Source organism: Brachycentrus maculatus, unplaced genomic scaffold (genome assembly GCF_059751285.1).
Source record: "Brachycentrus maculatus isolate JH-2025_06_01 unplaced genomic scaffold, ASM5975128v1 h1tg000357l, whole genome shotgun sequence".
In the NCBI taxonomy this organism is placed as follows: Eukaryota; Metazoa; Arthropoda; class Insecta; order Trichoptera; family Brachycentridae; genus Brachycentrus; species Brachycentrus maculatus.
In genome coordinates, this window is record NW_028281106.1 from 597,937 (window position 1) to 617,738 (window position 19,802).

The following is a 19,802-nucleotide window of genomic DNA, read 5'->3' on the forward strand; positions in this document are numbered from 1 at the left end:
AATGTTTAAAACTGGAACAGCTGCATCTTTTTTTATCCGTCAAATTGATTCTTGCCAGAATAAAAAATAAGTACGTTAATAATTATAATACTTGCAACATTTTAGTTATCTGTCACATTAATGTCAAAAAATGGAGGTCTGGTAGATCGGCGCCGATTTTATTTGTGTTGACGTATGAATTATGTTGAATGTTTCTTATTTAGTGAAAAATATTTATCATATTCATAAACAGAGTTGATTACTATTCGCGTCAAAATGATTAAAAAAGGAAACGTCATTTCGATTGAAATGGTTCGCCAAAATTTGGTCCAACACGATCTTCAAGTGAAAGCCTTGATACAAGTAATTCATTGTTGTATTTAAATATTACGTACTGAAAATAAAAGTGTTTTTTAAATTGAATTATGTTATTTAATTAAATAATGACTTATTTTATAGGATATCGTTGCTTGCAGAGAATCATTAGAGGAACTGAATGCTCTAAACTGTCAGGGACGAGGATATATCACGGAGCTTCGTAAGGATATAGATTTGCTAGATCAGTTTGCCAAAGATAATCTTGACAAAAAGATTGCTGCAGAAGTGGAGTCACATAGGCAACAGCTTGCGAGGTAATATAACCAAAATAAATATTTTTCTCCTCTATTGGAAATTGGTAATTCAAACTTTTCTCATGATGTATGGTCTCCATAATTTTCATCTTAAATTGGTTTATCTAAGTCTTAATTTCGACATCTGCAATGCCTAAATTCACATTTTTAGCAAAGCCTTTTTATTATTGGACCAGTGAAAATGGAGTTTACATGGGAGCTGCATTTATTATTTACCTTGCTAATTATGTACAAAGTTTAAAGATCATTAAGTGGATTTTTGTTTCTTCTAGTTTAAACATGCTTATTATTATATCGCTCACTCCTTTCAACAACGTCATATATCAAAAATTGCCAATTTTCAGTTGTGCATGTTTTTCGGAATGCCCAGAAAATGTACTAAATCCCAGCAAAAGCCGCATATTTTTAACTAAATATTTACCCACTACAGGGCAGAAAGTGTTGCTTTTGCATTTTGAAGAAAAGGTATTGTTTAATTATTTTTGAAAATATACTCATTATTTTTCAAGTGGAGAAAAAACATTCAGGTTTTACCTTAAACGATCTGTTGCACAGTAAAAAGTTCAATAAGTGGCTTGATATTTATTTTTAATACATTTTGTTATGTTTTTAAACTTTAAAAACGATCTCCTGAAAAATCAAGGTTTTTGATACATGACGTTTTTGAAAGGAGTGAGTGATATGTGTTGGGAGCAGGAAGGATAGTGTGGGTCAATCAGGAACTTCTTAGCATTTGCTTATTGCTGAGGGGATAGTGGGTTATTTGATTTTTAATTAAATATTTATCTAAAAATAATGTATGACATAAATAAAATAAATCACCCTTAAACTGCTTGCTTACATTTTGTACAAAAATCTACATTGTATCAGCAATATTCAGAGGATACTTCCATATATTTTTCTACACTTATCACATTCAGATAATGCTGATTTGGTTGGAACTTCTTTTGCTATCATGATACATGTTTGGAGTTAAGTCAAGTTTTAAAACGATGTATCACTTTTGTTAAAGCAGTCTTATTATCCATATGAGCTTTTAACTACAATCTGTAAGTTAAATAGCCACAAGTATTAATTTTTGTTTTGGTGTTTAGTTCTATAGGCCGATGAAAATGATCACATTAGCCTACAACATTTTGAGTGTGTCCAAATACTTGTTCACAAAATCTGGATTATCTCCAATTACAGGAGTTATTTTCATATTATTTTTTGACATCTCATCAAAGATGAAGAAGAATATGGAAGTCTGGGCATTTACGGGGCTTACGACCGTCATAGGCTGGTTTAAGTGATCACTTTACACACGTGTAACATTCACCAATTCTACCCATTATTGACAACCACACTACTCAAATTCTAGGAAGTTCTATATATATGAACCAATTTAGAAACCTTGTTCATGAATCACTAGAACTTCACTAGAGACATCTATTGGTGAGATGTAAAGAAGCTTTTAATTAAGCAGAAACTCTAATATTAACAATTATTGAACAAGGTTTCTAAATTATTATTGACAACCACATTACTCAAATTCTTGGAAGTTCTATATATATGAACCAATTTAGAAACCTTGTTCAATAATTGTTAATATAAGAGTTTCTGCTTAGTAAAAAGCTTCTTTACATCTCACCAATAGATGTCTCTAGTGAAGTTCTAGTGATTCATGAACAAGGTTCTAAATGGGTTCATATATATAGAACATCCAAGAATTTGAGTAGTGTGGTTGTCAATAATGGGTAGAATTGGTGAATGTTACACGTGTGTAAAGTGATCACTTAAACCAGCCTATGACGGTCGTAAGCCCCGTAAATGCCCAGACTTCCATATTCTTCTTCATCTTTGATGAGATGTCAAAAAATAATATCACATTTGCCAGCAGCAACTTGCTTGAATGCGGAGAATATACTTAAAAATTGATTTTATGTTTTTAGTTCTCTTCATGCATTCAAACATGCTAATTTGGGGAGTGCATTTGCTATTGAAAAGGCGCAGAAGGAGGAACTCCTGGAATATAAGTCGGCTGATGGAGAAGTACGACAAAGAAAGAAAACTGACAAATCTAGCTTATTGAAAATGTCTTCAGGTAACTAATCGCATTAATAACTTCACGGCCAGGCACCATGGCAAAGTCGGGTAAACGATCAACTGCAAAAGTAGTATTGCAGGTTCGATTCGCGCCAATTGCAAAATAAATTCAAGAATTATTTGTTTTCCAAAAAACGTATGTGGAACGTATGAGTGAAGAAAAAACGGTTAAACAAATTTATGAGGCGAATGTAGTTGGAAAAAGAAGCAAAGGAAGACTGAGGAAAACTTGGCACAATCAGGTTTGTCAAATACTTGAAAGCGGCCGGGTCAGGAGTCATAATAATCGTCGGGTATGTATGAGGAGATGCATGAATGTAGAAGAGGCGAAGAATGTTTGCAAAGACAGAGTGGTGTGGCGTTCGATTCTCTCTGCCTACCCCTGCGGGAAGCGGGGTAATGGTTAGTTAGTTAGTTTATGATTTCTTTTCAATTGGTCTGGATGTTTGTGATGTATTTTTCACATTTACCTTCCCTATCTTTACTACACATATTTTGTGGAGAGAAATACCACTTTTACATTTAATCATGATGGGAAAGATAGAAGGACTGTAACGAACTGGCAGAAAGCTAAGATCATGGCTGCGCAACATTCCCGACTGGACCGGATAAGTGGGATGGAGTTGTTCCCGACGGCGCAGGACCGTCAAGCCTTTGCCGGAGTGATTTCTAATGCTGGAGAATCTGACAGAGCACAACTATTACTACTAGAAGAAGATTTTTACTATCCTACCAGCAGACAAGCTTTTAAAAAGTAGAGGCTTTACAGGTTATTCCTTTAAAAAACAAGGCAACATAAGGTTTACCCAATAATTAATCTTCCAGGAGTACAATAATTTATGTCTGTCCGATTTCTCTGGGGATTGGGTTTTTTTTACATTAAATATGTATTTTTTAAAAAATAAAATCTTTGTATTATGAAGATAAAACTTATGTAAAATAATTTAAATAAAAAATTTAGCTAATTATCTCTAGGTTTTATTTAATGACAAAGTTGAATAAAAATATCTACAGTTGTCATTACTTTACAAATTACATCACACCAACTGACAGATAGACTTGGACGTTCATCAACGTCGATACTCCTTTGAGGAAAATTCGCACCGATGTTCATTTACGTCCATACTCCCGGAAAGGTTAAAAAAATGATCTGACACAAAACATTGTCGATATTGCACATTTGATCTTGTTTTATTACTGTGAATTTGTACATTATATTTGTGGAGCAAAATATCAAAGTCAATCAATATTTTTAATTGTAGGTGTGACAGATCAGCTGTTATCCATTAGTCGTCACCTAGCCGATACAACACAAAGAAGTGCTGATACTTTGGACACTCTCGTGACATCAAGCTCCGGTGTTCAGGTATATTCAGTTATATAATATTGTTTTAGAAAAACATAGTGTCTTTAACATCGACAATCGTTTATGATATATGATAAAATAAGGTAATCAATTTAGGTTAAAAAGGATTTTATTCATTCTGATTATCTGTTTATTAAAAAGAATATATTTTACGTAATAGTAGCCTCCGCCTCCGTAGGTCTAATGGTCCCATTCTCGTAGCTCGGCTACCGTTCTGGAGGTCCCTAAATATAATTGATTTTTTCACTCTAATATTTATTCAATATTACCCTGGACTGGTACCTGAAGCGGGGGGCTGTTCACCTTTCCTTCATGTGATCAAGATAACACTGCGTTTATATGATGCAATGCCCTATGCACCATTGGGGTGCGGATAAAGGTTTAAAGAAGAAAAGTATATTATTTATATACATCTTTTTTATCTCCTTTTTATTTATTTTTAATTTTAATTTTTTCTTTAAGACGCTGTTTACCTAAAATAATAACATATTCTTTGTTTATTTTTTTAGCAGCGTTCCCTTTAAAACTTATAAATCAGTTTGTGTGTATATAATTCATCATAATATTCATTCCATTTCAGAGTACGAGAGATGAACTGGAAAATACAGCTGGAACAATTAACCAGTCCGGCAAATTGTTGAAGAAATATGGGAGGAGAGAATTCACAGACAAAATAGTCATATTTTTTGCATTTCTCTTTTTTATTGCTTGTGTATTATATGTTTTACATAAAAGACTTTTTTAATATAAAAAACTGCTTTGTACACACAATTTTTGTTATTTATGTTTTATATTTATATAAAAAAAAATCATTCCAAATAATTGTTTTTATTTCCTACAAAACATTGTGACATTAATAAAAATACATTACGAGTATTATGGATAATGGAGACAGATAAAAGATGTTTTTTATTTTAAATGTGGATACAATAGCGGTAGATGGTTATAAAAATAATATTTTCAGTATATGTATTCGGAAAGTTTTCCATGACGACCAACCTAATGGAGATGGGAGGGGGGGACATCATCTTGATCTTCAGGGGTCCCACCAAAATAATATGAAAAGTAAAAATGAATATACTGTGAAATGCTCTTTCAAATAATATCCGTTTATATTTTAGAAATATAAATTTCACCTTATTTCACTGTTCTCCTAGGAAATGTAACAATATCAACAATTTTATAAAAAAATGTCGTAATTGAATGGGGAAGAGGCGAAGATTGTTTGAAAAGACAGATTGGTGTCGCGTTCTATTTTCTCTGCCTACCTTTGCGAAAGCGACTGATGGCACTAACCACTATAGTTAGTTTTTTGTATCATAAAAATATTCATTGAATATTTAATTATGTGACAAATCTTCGGAATTTTATTCACAATTAAAAAAAATATTGAGCATGAAATTTGAACAGCTTCAAACAGAATTTCTTGTTATTTTATGACTGAAAAAAAAATCGTTCTAATTTCGATTGACCAGGTTCATCGATTAGTTGCAAAAAATCGTAGCAACTGTCGTTTTAAAAAAAAAAATCGAAGCCCGTTTTCCGAATTCGATATTGTTGGATTCCGAATTCGGAATAGGGTATTTAAAAAAATATTTACATTAACAATATAACATTACATTATATAATACAATAATTAGAGAGAATGATAAAATATGGTGCGTGAAATAATTTTTTTCAATATTTTATTTTTTGCTTACAATCTTCCACTCGGAATTCCGAATACTCGAAACCAATACAACAGGCTTAAATTCGTTATTGAATGGAAAATATTCTGATTTTTTAATTTTCGTATGGGTTTCCGGATTTCCGACAGCGGAACACGTTCGTCAGTAAAGGGTGTTCTTCAACTTTCAGTCAATATGAAGCAGCCAATCATTGGCCATCCAGACCATCGAAAGAACGACTTTTAAATCTCGTTTGTCATTCTTTTGTTTAGGTAATCTTCACTCGACGCAGGTAGGTAGGTACTTAATATATTTTTAAAAGCAGTTTACCTCGCGTGTTGCCTTGTCAATGAAAGTACATACATTCCGATTTTAATGCAATGAATGCATTTTTATTTATTTAAAGAAAGTAACAGCAAATCATAAAAATAATAAACAGTAAATTAAACCAGTAAATAAATAAATTTATGAATCAATTAACGTGGCTTTTCAATTCGAGATAGTTTGTTTCGGTTTTGTTTTTCTTTTGTTTTTTTTTTAAATATTCCAGTGTTATAAACATCAAATCATTATTTTATATTTAGCTTTTACTATTGGACGAATAAATTTTTCGACTGATCATGAGCGGTCTACATTTCGTTGGGATCAGCACAAATAATTGATGCTGCAATGTATCCTGAAACATATCAGTAGGTACCAATATAAATACGGTACAGCAATCCAGAAAAACGTTATCAACAATATTGCTCTACTTTGGTTTATAAATTGATAATAGTATTGTGTTTATTTTTATGACCCTGAACTTTTAAGACACGGTTCAATTTCCTTTGATTAAAGACACAAGGGTAACACAATATAATACACATATGATATTTTATGCCCCGAGATAAATGGATCAAGTGCAGAACTAAGTAGCTAAGTACTATACCTACCTTATTATTCATCAATAAGGCCAGGTTTACATTGTGTCAGTAGTAACTTCAAATAAAAGTAAAGCCAATGCTGACTCGTACAGCGCTGTCACGTCAGTACTGACTTCAAATTTCCCGGTGTTTTTTTTTCAAAGTCAGTCCACTTCCCCCGCCACCTGCTCCAGCGGTATTGGCATCGTCTAAACACTAAAATCAGTAGTTGGTCAGTCGCTGACTCACTGCGTTGTAGGGTATCCATCGTTTATCCACTTAAGGATCTCAACTTGTTTATTTATTTACTTATTTTTAACCATATCTGCTCCCTATGTAGAGCGTGTGGAGTCCACAAACCGTTTCCATTCTTTCCTGTCGGCAGCCAGCTAACTTGCATCCTCCCAAGTCAGATTCACGCCCCGAAGTTCAGACGAGAAATGCCAACGAATTGTCAGCAGTGGTCCTGGGCGGCGCGACAACCTTATCTCTTCATTCCTCACAAAATCAAACCACCGCACGCCTAAAATGTTTCTTTTTAGATAAACATATCTCTTCTTCTAGTATAACCGTGAACTCTTCTAATAGAAGATGGGAATCGTTTTTCATCAAATAATTGACTCGTTTCAAACTCTGCCGTTTTCGAAAATTTGTCCTCACCAAATAGCTCCGTGAAATAAAAACCTCGACTGATGACTACATGTGAACAGTTTAATTCAGTTTTCGGCGCCAGTACTGACGTCAGTAACTGATTTAATGTAAATCCGCCTTCATTCAAGTGTCCACACAATCATTTTCGTGGGTAGATGTACAATAGATATCTCGTTTATGCTTACAAGTATGAAGGCACGAAAATATCGCTTTGAGATTTTTCATTTATTGTTTTTTTTCTTATGGTAATAAGATATGTAATTACGCCATTGTTGCACCAAATGAGTGATATATAAACATTTTTTTTATTTCATCATACATATCATTATAATTGCAATAATATAAATCAGTATCATAACATTAACATGTAAATATTATGGTTCCACAAGGTTCAGGAAGCCATTTATTCACGGTGCAGCTTAATAACATAACAAATTTACAATTAATTCCACCAATGCCATGATCTTATTTACGATACAAGTCATTACCTATAAGTTTACGTAATGAACTAGTGCGTCTTAATTAATTAGGTCGCTAATGGCGGTATTCAGAGTTACCGTTAAAAGTTAACCTTGTACGAAATGTCAATACAAAAGAGAGATTGTTTAAAAATCATAGTATTTCTATTAATGCTTAAATCTCAAGTTTGTCTTAAGCGTTCAAATCAGAATGCATTCTACCGCGCTCAGGGCTGGTCGTGTGCTCGGGCTCAATTAAAAAAATGTGTGTATGTATTGTAAAAAAATATATGTAAGTATATGGAAAAAATATTTTTATGTATTTTTTAACTTCTTTCCTTTCAATAACTTATTCCTTTTCAAAACCATATAATTATTTCGAAGAAAAACTTTTTAATGCCAAAACGATGTTTTAAAAAAAAAAAACATTTGCCTAAAATTTTACCTGGATTTAGAGAAAAATAAAGTTGATACTTAACGAATACCTGTCCCTGTCGATGTGTAGCCCATGTGCCTAAAATCGTTCACCGATTGATTTGAACTTTTTATACAACGTTGCATTCGAGTACGCGCGTGTTTTAACGTGTTACAGGTGTTTTTTTTAATTTTACCTAGGACAGTTTTTCACTGCGATGGCAGCGCTATCTGTTGAACGTAACAGCTACACGCACAATTCTAATCATTACTTATGGTAGCAACGTGCTTATGTGCGCTGTCATTTAGAATTTCCAATTTATTTATAGATTTGGCGTTTAATTTGTAGAACTCCATTTTAATTTAACAGACTCAAAAAAGCAGTGTTTGATTTCACATTTAATACATCAGTTAGAATTTTCAATGTTTTCGATAGCATTGTTGCACAGAATTGCTTTACACCCATTGTGAAATGAAACATAAAGTATTAGAAATGTGAGCTTTCTATTTACTTATTGTCCTTGAGAATTTGGCTAAGCTAAGCGTAATGGGCTTTTTGGAGAAAGCTCAAATACGGGATTTCTGAATGTAGGTATTCGAGATAACAAATATAAAAATTGTGCCTCTGAATTTTAACAAAAAACCACAGGATGCGATGTGGTAAACCCAATTTAATCTAAACTTTAAAAAATATATGAAAGAATCGTAAATTTAATTTTGTTACGTAAATGATATTTGTGAATTCCATTTTATTTTATATAAATGATGGTTTAAATATTACGCATAATTATACATTTACGAATTTATAACATATATTTTAAGAAGAAAAAAAACAAATGTTTACATTTGGTAGTTGTTAAGAGTTGGAAATTAAAAAAGGAAACATAAAATAAGTGAAATTACTATTTTGGATCAAAATTTGTAATATATTTTTTATTTATTACTTTATAAATTAACACATTTTTTTTACAAATGATACCATTTGAAAAAAAAGTAGGTGCTTAGGTACATTATTATGTTATGAAAAATATATTTGATGCACATACATGCTTATTTATTTATTTATACATTTGACTTCTCATAATTTCGTGGGACATGCATTCATTTATATATGTTTAAAATATAAATTAAAAATCACTTAAGCATAAGCTGTGCATGGGTATTCTATTATATATACATTTTTACATGTGGCTAATTGTCATAATTTTGAATCAGAAAAATAGGTGGTAAAACAAAATAAAGAACAAAAATATAAGAAATACGTGTTAAGGAAAATATGTAAAAAAAGAAAAAGTAAAATTAAAAAGTAATTACGATAATTAAGATGGTAAAAAGAGCACGAAATCACCAATTTATATAAATTTGAACTTATATTAATGTCCAATTGTTTATAGTTTTCGTACAGTTTTACAATATTATACAAATTGTTTCACAGTTCGCTTAGTTTATTCTACAAAAAATAATGCTTTGAATTTATAACATATATTTTAAGAAGAAAAAAACAAATGTTTACATTTGGTAGTTGTTAAAAGTTGGAAATTAAAAAAGGAAAGATAAAATAAGTGAAATGACTATTTTGGATCATAATTTAAAATATTTTTTTTATTTCATCCTAAATAAATTATCACAATTTTTGTTTACAAATTTGAATAATGCTTTGAATACAAAGCATTATTTTTTGTAGAATAAAGTAAGCGAACTGTGAAACAATTTGTATAATATTGTAAAACTGTACGAAAACTATAAATAATTGGACATTAATATAAGTTCAAATTTATATAAATTGGTGATTTCGTGCTCTTTTTATCATCTGAATTATCTTAATTACCTTTTAATTTTACTTTTTCTTATTTGACATATTTTCCTTAACACGTATTTCTTATATTTTTGTTCTTTATTTTGTTTTACCACGTTTTTTTCTGGTTCAAAATTATGACAATTAGCCACATGTAAAAATGTATATATAATAGAATACCCATGCACAGCTTATTTGTGTGATTCTTAAACATATATAAATGAATGCATGTCCCACGAAATTATGAGAAGTCAAATGTATAAATAATGCTACGATTTAAAATCATAAACAAATAAAAAAAAAACCGTTATATAATCAAAATACTCCATTTCCTGTATATCGGTTATAAAACTCCAAATATCGCCATGACACTTTCAGTTTCAACTGTTTTGTGTTATATTAAGTATTATATAAAGAAAGTGACAACGAAATAACTTTCATATGCAATTATATGAACAATAAACGTGCTTGAAGGTTTAATAACTATTCTAGCCTTTATAATTATTGTATGTATATCGAAAGTCAATCTTTTAATACACAATTTTTGTTTCGTTTAGGATGATGACAATACCTGAACAACGAAGGAAGCGTTGTGAATAAGAAATCTGTGTAACAAAAGCGAACTCACTTTCTTCATCTAAAAGTTACGGGCATTCTATAGTCTTGTTTCAGCATAATGTGCCAAGTACTAAGTTAACAAAAGCGCGTTCAAAAAAGTAATTTCAGCACAGAATACGATACTATAATTTGTAACGTTGACTTTGCATTATTTACTTACTCGTTATTAGAATTGGGAAGAGGATGAAGTGCGTTCGAACGTCTGAAGAGTTTGTTATTATAAAATCTAATAGATTTTTGATAACATCGGTTTTGTTCACAATTCTCTCTGTTCTAAATATGCAGGAAGATTGAAAAAGAAAAAGCATATTAATTACTTCCTTAATTAAAAATTCTTCATAACTTCTGTAAATTATTTCGCAATAATCGTTTCATTTGGTAACAATGAAAAAAACTAAACTTAAATAAATAAAACGCCGCACCACTATTTGCAAACGATTTTCGTTTCTTCAACATTCACGCATCCTCTCATATACACCCACCGATTATTCCGACTCCTGACCGAACCACATTCGAGTATTTCAAATACTTAATCATGGCAAGTTTTCTTCGGTCTTCCTATGTTCCTATTCCCAACTATATTCGCCTTATTAATTTGTTTTACTATTCTTTCCTCACTCATTCGTTCCACGTGTCCAAACCATCTTAACACACCTTTCTTATTTATTTACGATAGTGGTTATCTCAGCCTTGCATTATTTTCTTATTTAGCCATTTGAACATTTATCACACATAATTTTGTTACATATTCGTCTGAGAGATTGCATTTCAACTGCATTCAATCTACTGTCGTCCTTCTTTATTAAAATGATAATATTATTTTAATAAATAATAATATTAAACTGGATTCAGTTGCCAGGAGTGTCGAAATAAATATAAGTGATTTTCACTATTATTTATTTATTATCGCACTGGATTTTTACCAAATCTTGTACATACCAAGAAGAACAAGACTAATCACCTTACCTTCATTCAATGAACTACCATTTAAACATTTATTATACATAGTTTTCCTACAAATGAACGATATACTTAAATATTATTAAAGTTCTGATTTAAATTTCATGTAAATCAATGATACATCTCTATCGAATTAAATTTACTAATGTATTACTATTTACTAAAATGTACTCGTAGAAAATACCAAGTAAAGTGCATCGCAATAAAGTGCAATGTAAACATCGTGTTGATGTCCGCGTATTTGCGTTCGCCATACGTATCGAAGGTCGTCGGGTGACGAATAATTTCTCCGGACAGTATCAAGGCCGGGAGAGATAAAATAATAACGTTACAGGGGCCATGGCCGCCACAACACAATCAGGCGAGCCACCGATAGGTACTCCGATCTTATAAAAAGGCACAACAAGTTATACGGCGAACTCTGTTGCTCAAAGAGATCGGAGTGGTCAAGTTGCGGTCGAAATTGCTCAACGAAAATTCCACGAGCGAACGAGACTTAGACGCGAAGCGGAGTGAGATAAAATTGATCAATTAGCTTATAAAAATAGCTACAAAGTGCCGGTGGCTTGATTTCTGATCAGTGAAATCCTTCATCATGGCTAATTTCAAGTCTGTTTGGGTGTTTATTGCCCTGTTTTTGAGCTTTGCTGTTGTTTCGATCAGCAGCAAACCCACGAATCTGCTAGATGTGCTCTTCGGGGGTTATGGGGGTGAAAGGAGACACAGGGGAGCAGGACACTCCGGAGGACCCCGGGCTTCTGGGGGCAGATCGTACAAAGACATCTGCAGAAGTGTCAACGCGAACCCTTACGCTTTCCCTGGAAAATCGCCCTACCCTGCCGGACCGATCTGCCCATACTAAAAAATGAAAAATGAAGAAATTTTGTGATTTGAGTGTGCAATGAGCTATAATGCTGCAATCGTGTGAAGTTAAATGTTCCTGTAGTAAATGAAAGTGAATATAAGAACTAGTTACCAATTAAGTACATAGCGTAAGGATGAAAAGAAAAATAATAAGAAAAGCAATTTAAATTTAACAGTAATAATATACTCGTTTATTAGAGGGTGATGATTTTGTTGTCTTGTACATATTTTTTTAAATTAGTAAAGAAATGTAGTGACAAATTTATGTTCGTAGACACAGAAGCAAATTACATATTATTTAAGTATTTATTTTTGATAAATTCCATAAGGGCCTCATATGAGGCTCATTTGTATTTGAAGGAGAATATGGGATGTTTTTTTTATTTGATAAATTACATTTATAGGTATAATAAAATGTATTTCTTTATTCTAATATGACAAAACAGTGCAATGAATATGAATAATTTTACAATAACAGAAATAAACAGATTTTATATTTTTTTTAAATCTTCAAAACATTCTGGGGACAATGGTTCATTGTTACATATGTAGTTTACAAAAGTAACGAGTTTTCCTTCATCAACATGGATGCATTTTGATCTAGCAAGTCTAAAGTAACTTACTGTAAAAAAATTGTAAGATAAGTATTTTTTTAAACAATTTGGCTATTTTTCAGACCTCATATCGCCAACTCTTTTCAACAACGTCATATCAAAAATCGTCAATTTTCAGTTGTGCGTGTTTTCGGAATGGCCAGAAATTGTACTTTATCCCAGCAAAAGCGTCATATTTTAAAATTAATATATACCCGCTACAGGGCAGAAAGTATTGTTTTTGCATTTTGAAGAAAAGGTAGGTATTGTTTAATTATCTTTTTAAATTTACTAAATATACCTAAAAAGATCTGTTGCACAGTAAAAAGTTCAATAAGTGGCTTGATATTTATTTTTAATACGTTTCATTATATTTTTAAACTTTAAAAACGATCTCCTAAAATATCAAGTTTTTTGATATATGACGTTGTTAAAAGGAGTGTGCGATATGAGGACCTAATTTGTGTAGGAGAGTGTTAAAATTTCAGAATAGATGCATGCATTTATTTTTTATACAACTTTTTTAACCATAATATTTTAACTTAATTAATATGTAATATACATTATACTACGTATAAGCACGTCATATTATAAGTCGTGACTTGACCTTATTAGGGTATAGTGGGGTCATTGTTTTTCGATCAGGAGTTTCACCTTTACTGTAAATATTTTCACCGGTTATTGAACCTATTCATTGTTCACTAAAGAAAGATGAAATAATTTAAATAAAAAAACAAGTGTTGTTTAATTTTTTTTTATTATTTATTGATTCGGCATTAACGCTGTGGAATGACATGATTATTTTATTAAAATTAAACACTTGAATAATCCACTTATAGAGTTTTATTTTTATTTACGACCAGTTTCGAAAACGACAATTGTTTTCATCTTCTGGTACAAATTAAAACTAACGAATAAAAATATATTTAGGTGTATATATATAGGTTAATAAATATAGGTAGGGGGGTTAAAGAACAACATTTTTTGTAAAAGGAAACATTGATAATAATGGTGACGTATTTTGAAACAGTATATTTTTAATTATTGTTTTATCTGAAATTATTTTTTTATATATTTCTAAATTTTCTAAATTATTCATGACTTGACCTTTATTTGTAACAGAGTGTAATAATTTAAGTGTATGAGAGTCAAATGAGTGGTTAGTTTCCATGATATGAAATAAAACTCGATAAACTGGATTATTCATGCGTTTAATTTTAGTAAAATAATATTTTTTTAATATTTAAATTTTTTATTTAAAAAATAAAAATACTCTACTGGTTTTGACGTTGAAATATAATGAATAAAATATAAATATTTATCTGGATGTCCATTTAAGAGTTATTTTTACGTTTTGAAATCTTAACATTGATGAAGAAGAATGTGGAAGTTTGGGTTAAATAAAAGAATAAAAGGTTTCTCAATCCAACATAGATGACTGTTGTGAACTCATATGTGCATGTGCCATGGGATTGAAGTGCTATGAGCTAAATACAATGCTTACTCAAATCAACCATAGATATTGTCGCGAACTCACACATGAATAGACGTATAAATTATATGATTTATATTCTATATTCTTATTTATCTATTTCAATATGTAAAAAAATGGAAAAGTAAGTTCTAAAAGTATTATAAAATCTGTGTAGTAGATCTATCCATGACAAACAATCTCAAGGGTATGTTTTATGTATATTTATTTATATATATATATATATATATATATATATATATATATATATATATATATATATATATATATATATATATATATATATATATATATAATATAAATGTGTGTTTAATTCTTAGTCTAGTCATGAAATATGTACAATTCGTTTTGAATAAAGAAATTAATAAAAGAAATTGTGAAATTTATTTTTGTTTAATTGATATAAAAATGATATTTTTATTTAGTATGATGCAACGCGGCTATTATAAATAGTAAATAAATTGGTATCGGTGGATAAAGTTATGTGTCTGACCTACTAACCGACCAAACAGGTTGATTTGCTAGAATTGCGAGTTGTTTACTGAAATAGAACCGTTTAGCGTCTAATAAAACCCCACAACGTTTAACTATATCGCAACACTAGCTTTATTTAATGATAAATATTCATTTAAAGTTTGTAGCTATTATACAAACCTAGATTTTAAAATAATTATTGTCTTTAACCTAAATCCTGTGGAGGTGTGTTCAACCAAAACATTCGCTTCTATGATTAGGCCATATAACACTTTATCTTTTAATTTTTTGTGAAAAAATGAGATAATATTAGACAACATTGAACCTAGCGTAACCTGAATTCGGAGGAGTGTCCAACGGACACATTCAATTCTATGATTTGGTCATATTACACTAAATCATTTCATTTTTCTGCGAATAAATTAAATGATATTACATAGCATTGAGTGTTTTTTTTTTAATATTTTTTAATCTACACCCAGATGGTGTACAAGGGAACGCATCGCATCAAAGTTGTATTAATTAAGTATTACTATCTATCCTTAGAACTCCATCAAATCATTCTTCTTTGGTTTTCTCTACCTCTTCCCCTCAACTTTTTACATGATCCTACCCTTTTGCCTTGTTTGTTTATATCAAGTAACAGTTTTATTGATATAAGTATAACAGTTTTATTGACATTTTCAATTGCGGAAAATCTGTGTTGAGATGTCGAATGGTGAGCATATTGTCCTCTCAGGATCTTTAAAAACTATGCTTCTCAGCATTGTATGTATGTCCCTACTAGAATCAACATCACACACACACACACATTCATTAATTTGCTAGATCTACACTAAATATTTTGTACTAATCTTTATGTTTCTGTGGTTAACTATAGTTGGCTTGTTTAATGCATATATTTTAATTGTTTTGTTTTGCATATGTTGCTGTTGTTGACCCAAATAAAAAATTTAAACAAAAAAATTATATAACGCTGTAATAATTTTTTTATTCGTACAGCGATTAATTGTATTATACGAGTATGTTTTTTATTCATTTTTTTTATTATTATAATTATATACAAACACTATCTGACCACCAGTTTCAGGTGTTCAGAGGTTAAAATAAAATATGGAACAAAGGCAAAAAAAATAAATGGGTAAACGATCAAGAGTTAATTTAATGAAAATTGTAAAATGTATGTATTCTTAATTTTTCTCTCTTTTTTGTGTGTATATAAGGTTGAAATGGTTAAAAACAATAAAAAATGTATTAAAAAAGAACTCCACCGACAAGACACACAAGGTGGCTCGGTGGGTCTCTGCAAAATAATAATTTTTAAATATGTTAAAAATTGTGATTTAAATAAATGTATACAATCCGTGTTAGTAAAAAAATAATTAATAAAAATACATACTATATAAGAAGTTGAATTTGATCATCAATTATATACTATGTGAAGGCGAGGTGATCAGTCCTGCGTTTAACATCTATAAGAGAAGTGGAATGTATTTGATAGGACACAGAAGAGGTAGGTAAGTGAAGGAACTAAGGGTGAAAGACATTAACGTAATATGAAAAAGGAATAAAGAGATATATTAATTAAGAAGAAAAAAGGATAAAAGCAGGATTGGGATATATTATACGAGAATCCTTTGAAGTAAACTGATGGTTGGTTTGATCCTTTTAGATACCGTAACAAAATATTAATCATATATTCTTAAAAACTGATATGCCTTGAATTCAGATTTAACAATGTACTAGAGAAAAATGGTACCTATTTTATTTATATTTTGTATCAGCATTATTTCTTGTATGGTATCATTGGAGAAAAGCTGTCTCCTCCAGGGTTTGAACCAATAATATCTAGTAAGGTCCTTTATACATTGACGTATTTGCCTGGTCTCATAATCCTAAAAAGTTTATTTTTTGACATCACATCAAAGATGAAGAAGGATATGGAAGTCTGGGCATTAACGGGGCTGAAGATCGTCATAGGCTGGTTTAAGTGATCACTTTACACACATGTAACATTCACCAATTCTACTCATTATTGACAACCACACTACTCAAATTCTTGGAAGTTGTATATATATGAACCAATTTTGAAACGTTGTTCTTGAATCACTAGAACTTCATTAGAGACATCTATTGGTGAGATGAAAATAAGCTTTTTTATTGAGCAGAAACTCTTTTATTAGTATGTGAGGTCCGAATCCTGGATTATAATCCTAAAAATAAATAATTTTATTTACGATACTGACTTATTGAATGAAACATGAATTTAAAGTTTGCAAATCTCTTTGTACAGAATATTCTCAGATTTATATAAACAAACCAACAGACTTTACGGCTCTTTGCAAAGTCTATTATACAAACCTACACACTTCACGAGAGAGAAAGGCAGTTGTGTTTTCCAGTGATATAATGAGTTCATATTGTTATGACGATTACTCCATTTAATTCATTAAATAGAATACATGTTTATTTTTATTCGCACGGTATTTCTTGAAATGAAGATGAGTTGCGGGTTCATCTGTAGTGAGAGTTCACACCGTTATCAAATCGTGCAACGTTTTGGAGCTAATCTATGAGAAAATTAATGAAATAATTTCACAATAATTTACCGATGAATGACAGCCAAACTATCATATTTTACATTTTCGTTAAAATATTGTAAATAATAATGATAATTTTGAATTATTTATATAAAGCATGTTTCATTTATTCTCAATATTATTATAGATTCACAAGAATAGTGAGATGAAGTATACCTACTAGAAATGTGTGCTTTCTATTTTATTTATTTTTCATTTAGTTAGATTGGTCACAACAACGCAATTATATGTAAAGCCAGATTTGTATGATCTTTACGCGTTGCCTTCTTTCTTCCTCTTTCCTACTATTAAAGTATCTATAATGATATACCTATAATATTATTGATACGGAGTTCGCCTCCGTAGTGTAATGGTCAGCCCGGTCGGCTACCATACTGGAGGTCCCGGGTTCGATTCCCAGGGGGGGTAAAATAAATATAAGTGATTTTTTTCACTGTACTATTTATTCGATATTACCCTGGACTGGTACCTGAAGCGGAAGGCTGATCACCTTTCCTTCATGTGTAAACGATCAAGATAACACTACGTTTGTATTACGCAGTGCCCTATGCACCATTGGGGTGCGGATAAGGGTTTAAATAATAAAAAATATAATAAATTTTTTATTTATTTTATGTGTACGTATATAAACTTTTAATGTCCACTATTAAAGCTTATTAAACTACGCACACTATGTAAAGTAAATATAAATAATAAGTACATTTGCGGGCATATTGCTAAAAAGTAATATCCTCCAACCAACCAAAAACAGATCAGTGATATTGATCAAAACGTTTGATTCCATTTATAGCTGTTTGCAATCAGAGGGTAGATAGTACTTGAACATTAAAAAAACATAAATTACAAAAGATGATAGTAAGGAGGGCAAAGGAAAAAAGGAGTTTAGGGAAGGAAGTAGAGGGAAAAACTAACGGAGGAGGTTTGATGGACAGTTAGGATTTATGTATGTATATATATATATATATATATATATATATATATATATATATATATATATATATATATATATTTATATATTTATATATATATATATATATATATATATATATATATATATATATATATATATATATATATATATATATATATATATATATATATATATATATATATATATATATATATATATATATATATATATATATATATATATATTTATATGCATATGTCGAAGATCGAAGGTGAGGAAGCCCACATTGCACTGCACGGCTAATCCCAAGATAGACGACCACCAAAGAGATGGATTGACAGCTGGGGATCTACATTGCAGGAAGCTAATCCCTCTTAAAACAGACCAAAAGGCCTACACCAAGAAGAAAAACAAGTAGAATATATAATAATGTAGTATGTAAGTACTTAAGAAGGTACTTTACAAAAAACAAACCCATTAAGAAGCTACTGTCGTTAGAAAGTGTGAAATTGAAAATGATTTCTGACAATGTTGAACCGTGGGTAAATGCGTTCCCGAAATGGCGCTATAACACGATTTTGATTTATTGTGTTTTGAACATTTGAGTGTTGTGGTAAAGAGGCTGTACACTGTACAATAGGACGCAATAAACACTACACAAGTACGGGACGTGACTGTAATTGCGAATAAAGTATTGGGCGTGAATGCATCCCAGGAAAATTAATCATTCAAACCGCAAACATTGAAAAGAGCTAAATATAATTTTAAAAACAAAAAGGCATTTGGGGGAAAAATGTATGGACACCTGCAATGTTGAATTCTCTGTGAAATTTCTTAAAATAATACTAATATCCTATGTATATTTATCGGAGAGCATTGATATGATTAGTAAATAAATAAATATTATCGTATGACGAATAGTAAATTTTGACCGCATTTCGCTCACTCCTTTCAAGAACATCTTAAATAAAAAAAACTTGATTTTTCAGAAGAACGTCTTTAAAGTTTAAAAATATAATACAATGTATTAAAATAAATATCAAGACACTTTTTACTGTGCAACAGATCTTTTTAAGTAAAACCTGAGGTTTTTTTTGCATTTGAAAAATATTTAGTATATTAAAAAAAAAATCATTAAACAATACCTTTTCTTCGAAATGCAAAAACAACACTTTCTACCCTGTAGCGGGTAAATATTGAGTTAAAAATATGCCGCTTTTGCTGGAATATAGTACATTTTCTGGGAATTCCGAAAACATGCACAACTGAAAATTGACGATTTTTTATTTATGACGTTCTTGAAAGGAGTGAGCGATTTGTGGAAGTTCTCACCAAAACGCTA

The 19,802-nt window shown here is 30.5% G+C and overlaps 1 protein-coding gene across 1 annotated transcript; it reads left to right on the plus strand.

Moving 5' to 3' along the window:
- Positions 1-89: 89 nt before the first annotated feature.
- On the plus strand, positions 90-4,881 carry Sec20 (vesicle transport protein Sec20). Its single transcript, XM_088269568.1, has 5 exons — positions 90-342; positions 439-611; positions 2,543-2,694; positions 3,959-4,062; positions 4,643-4,881. The coding sequence occupies exons 1-5, from the start codon at positions 256-258 to the stop codon at positions 4,805-4,807; spliced, it is 681 nt and encodes a 226-aa protein (XP_088125694.1). The 5' UTR covers positions 90-255; the 3' UTR covers positions 4,808-4,881.
- Positions 4,882-19,802: the final 14,921 nt, after the last annotated feature.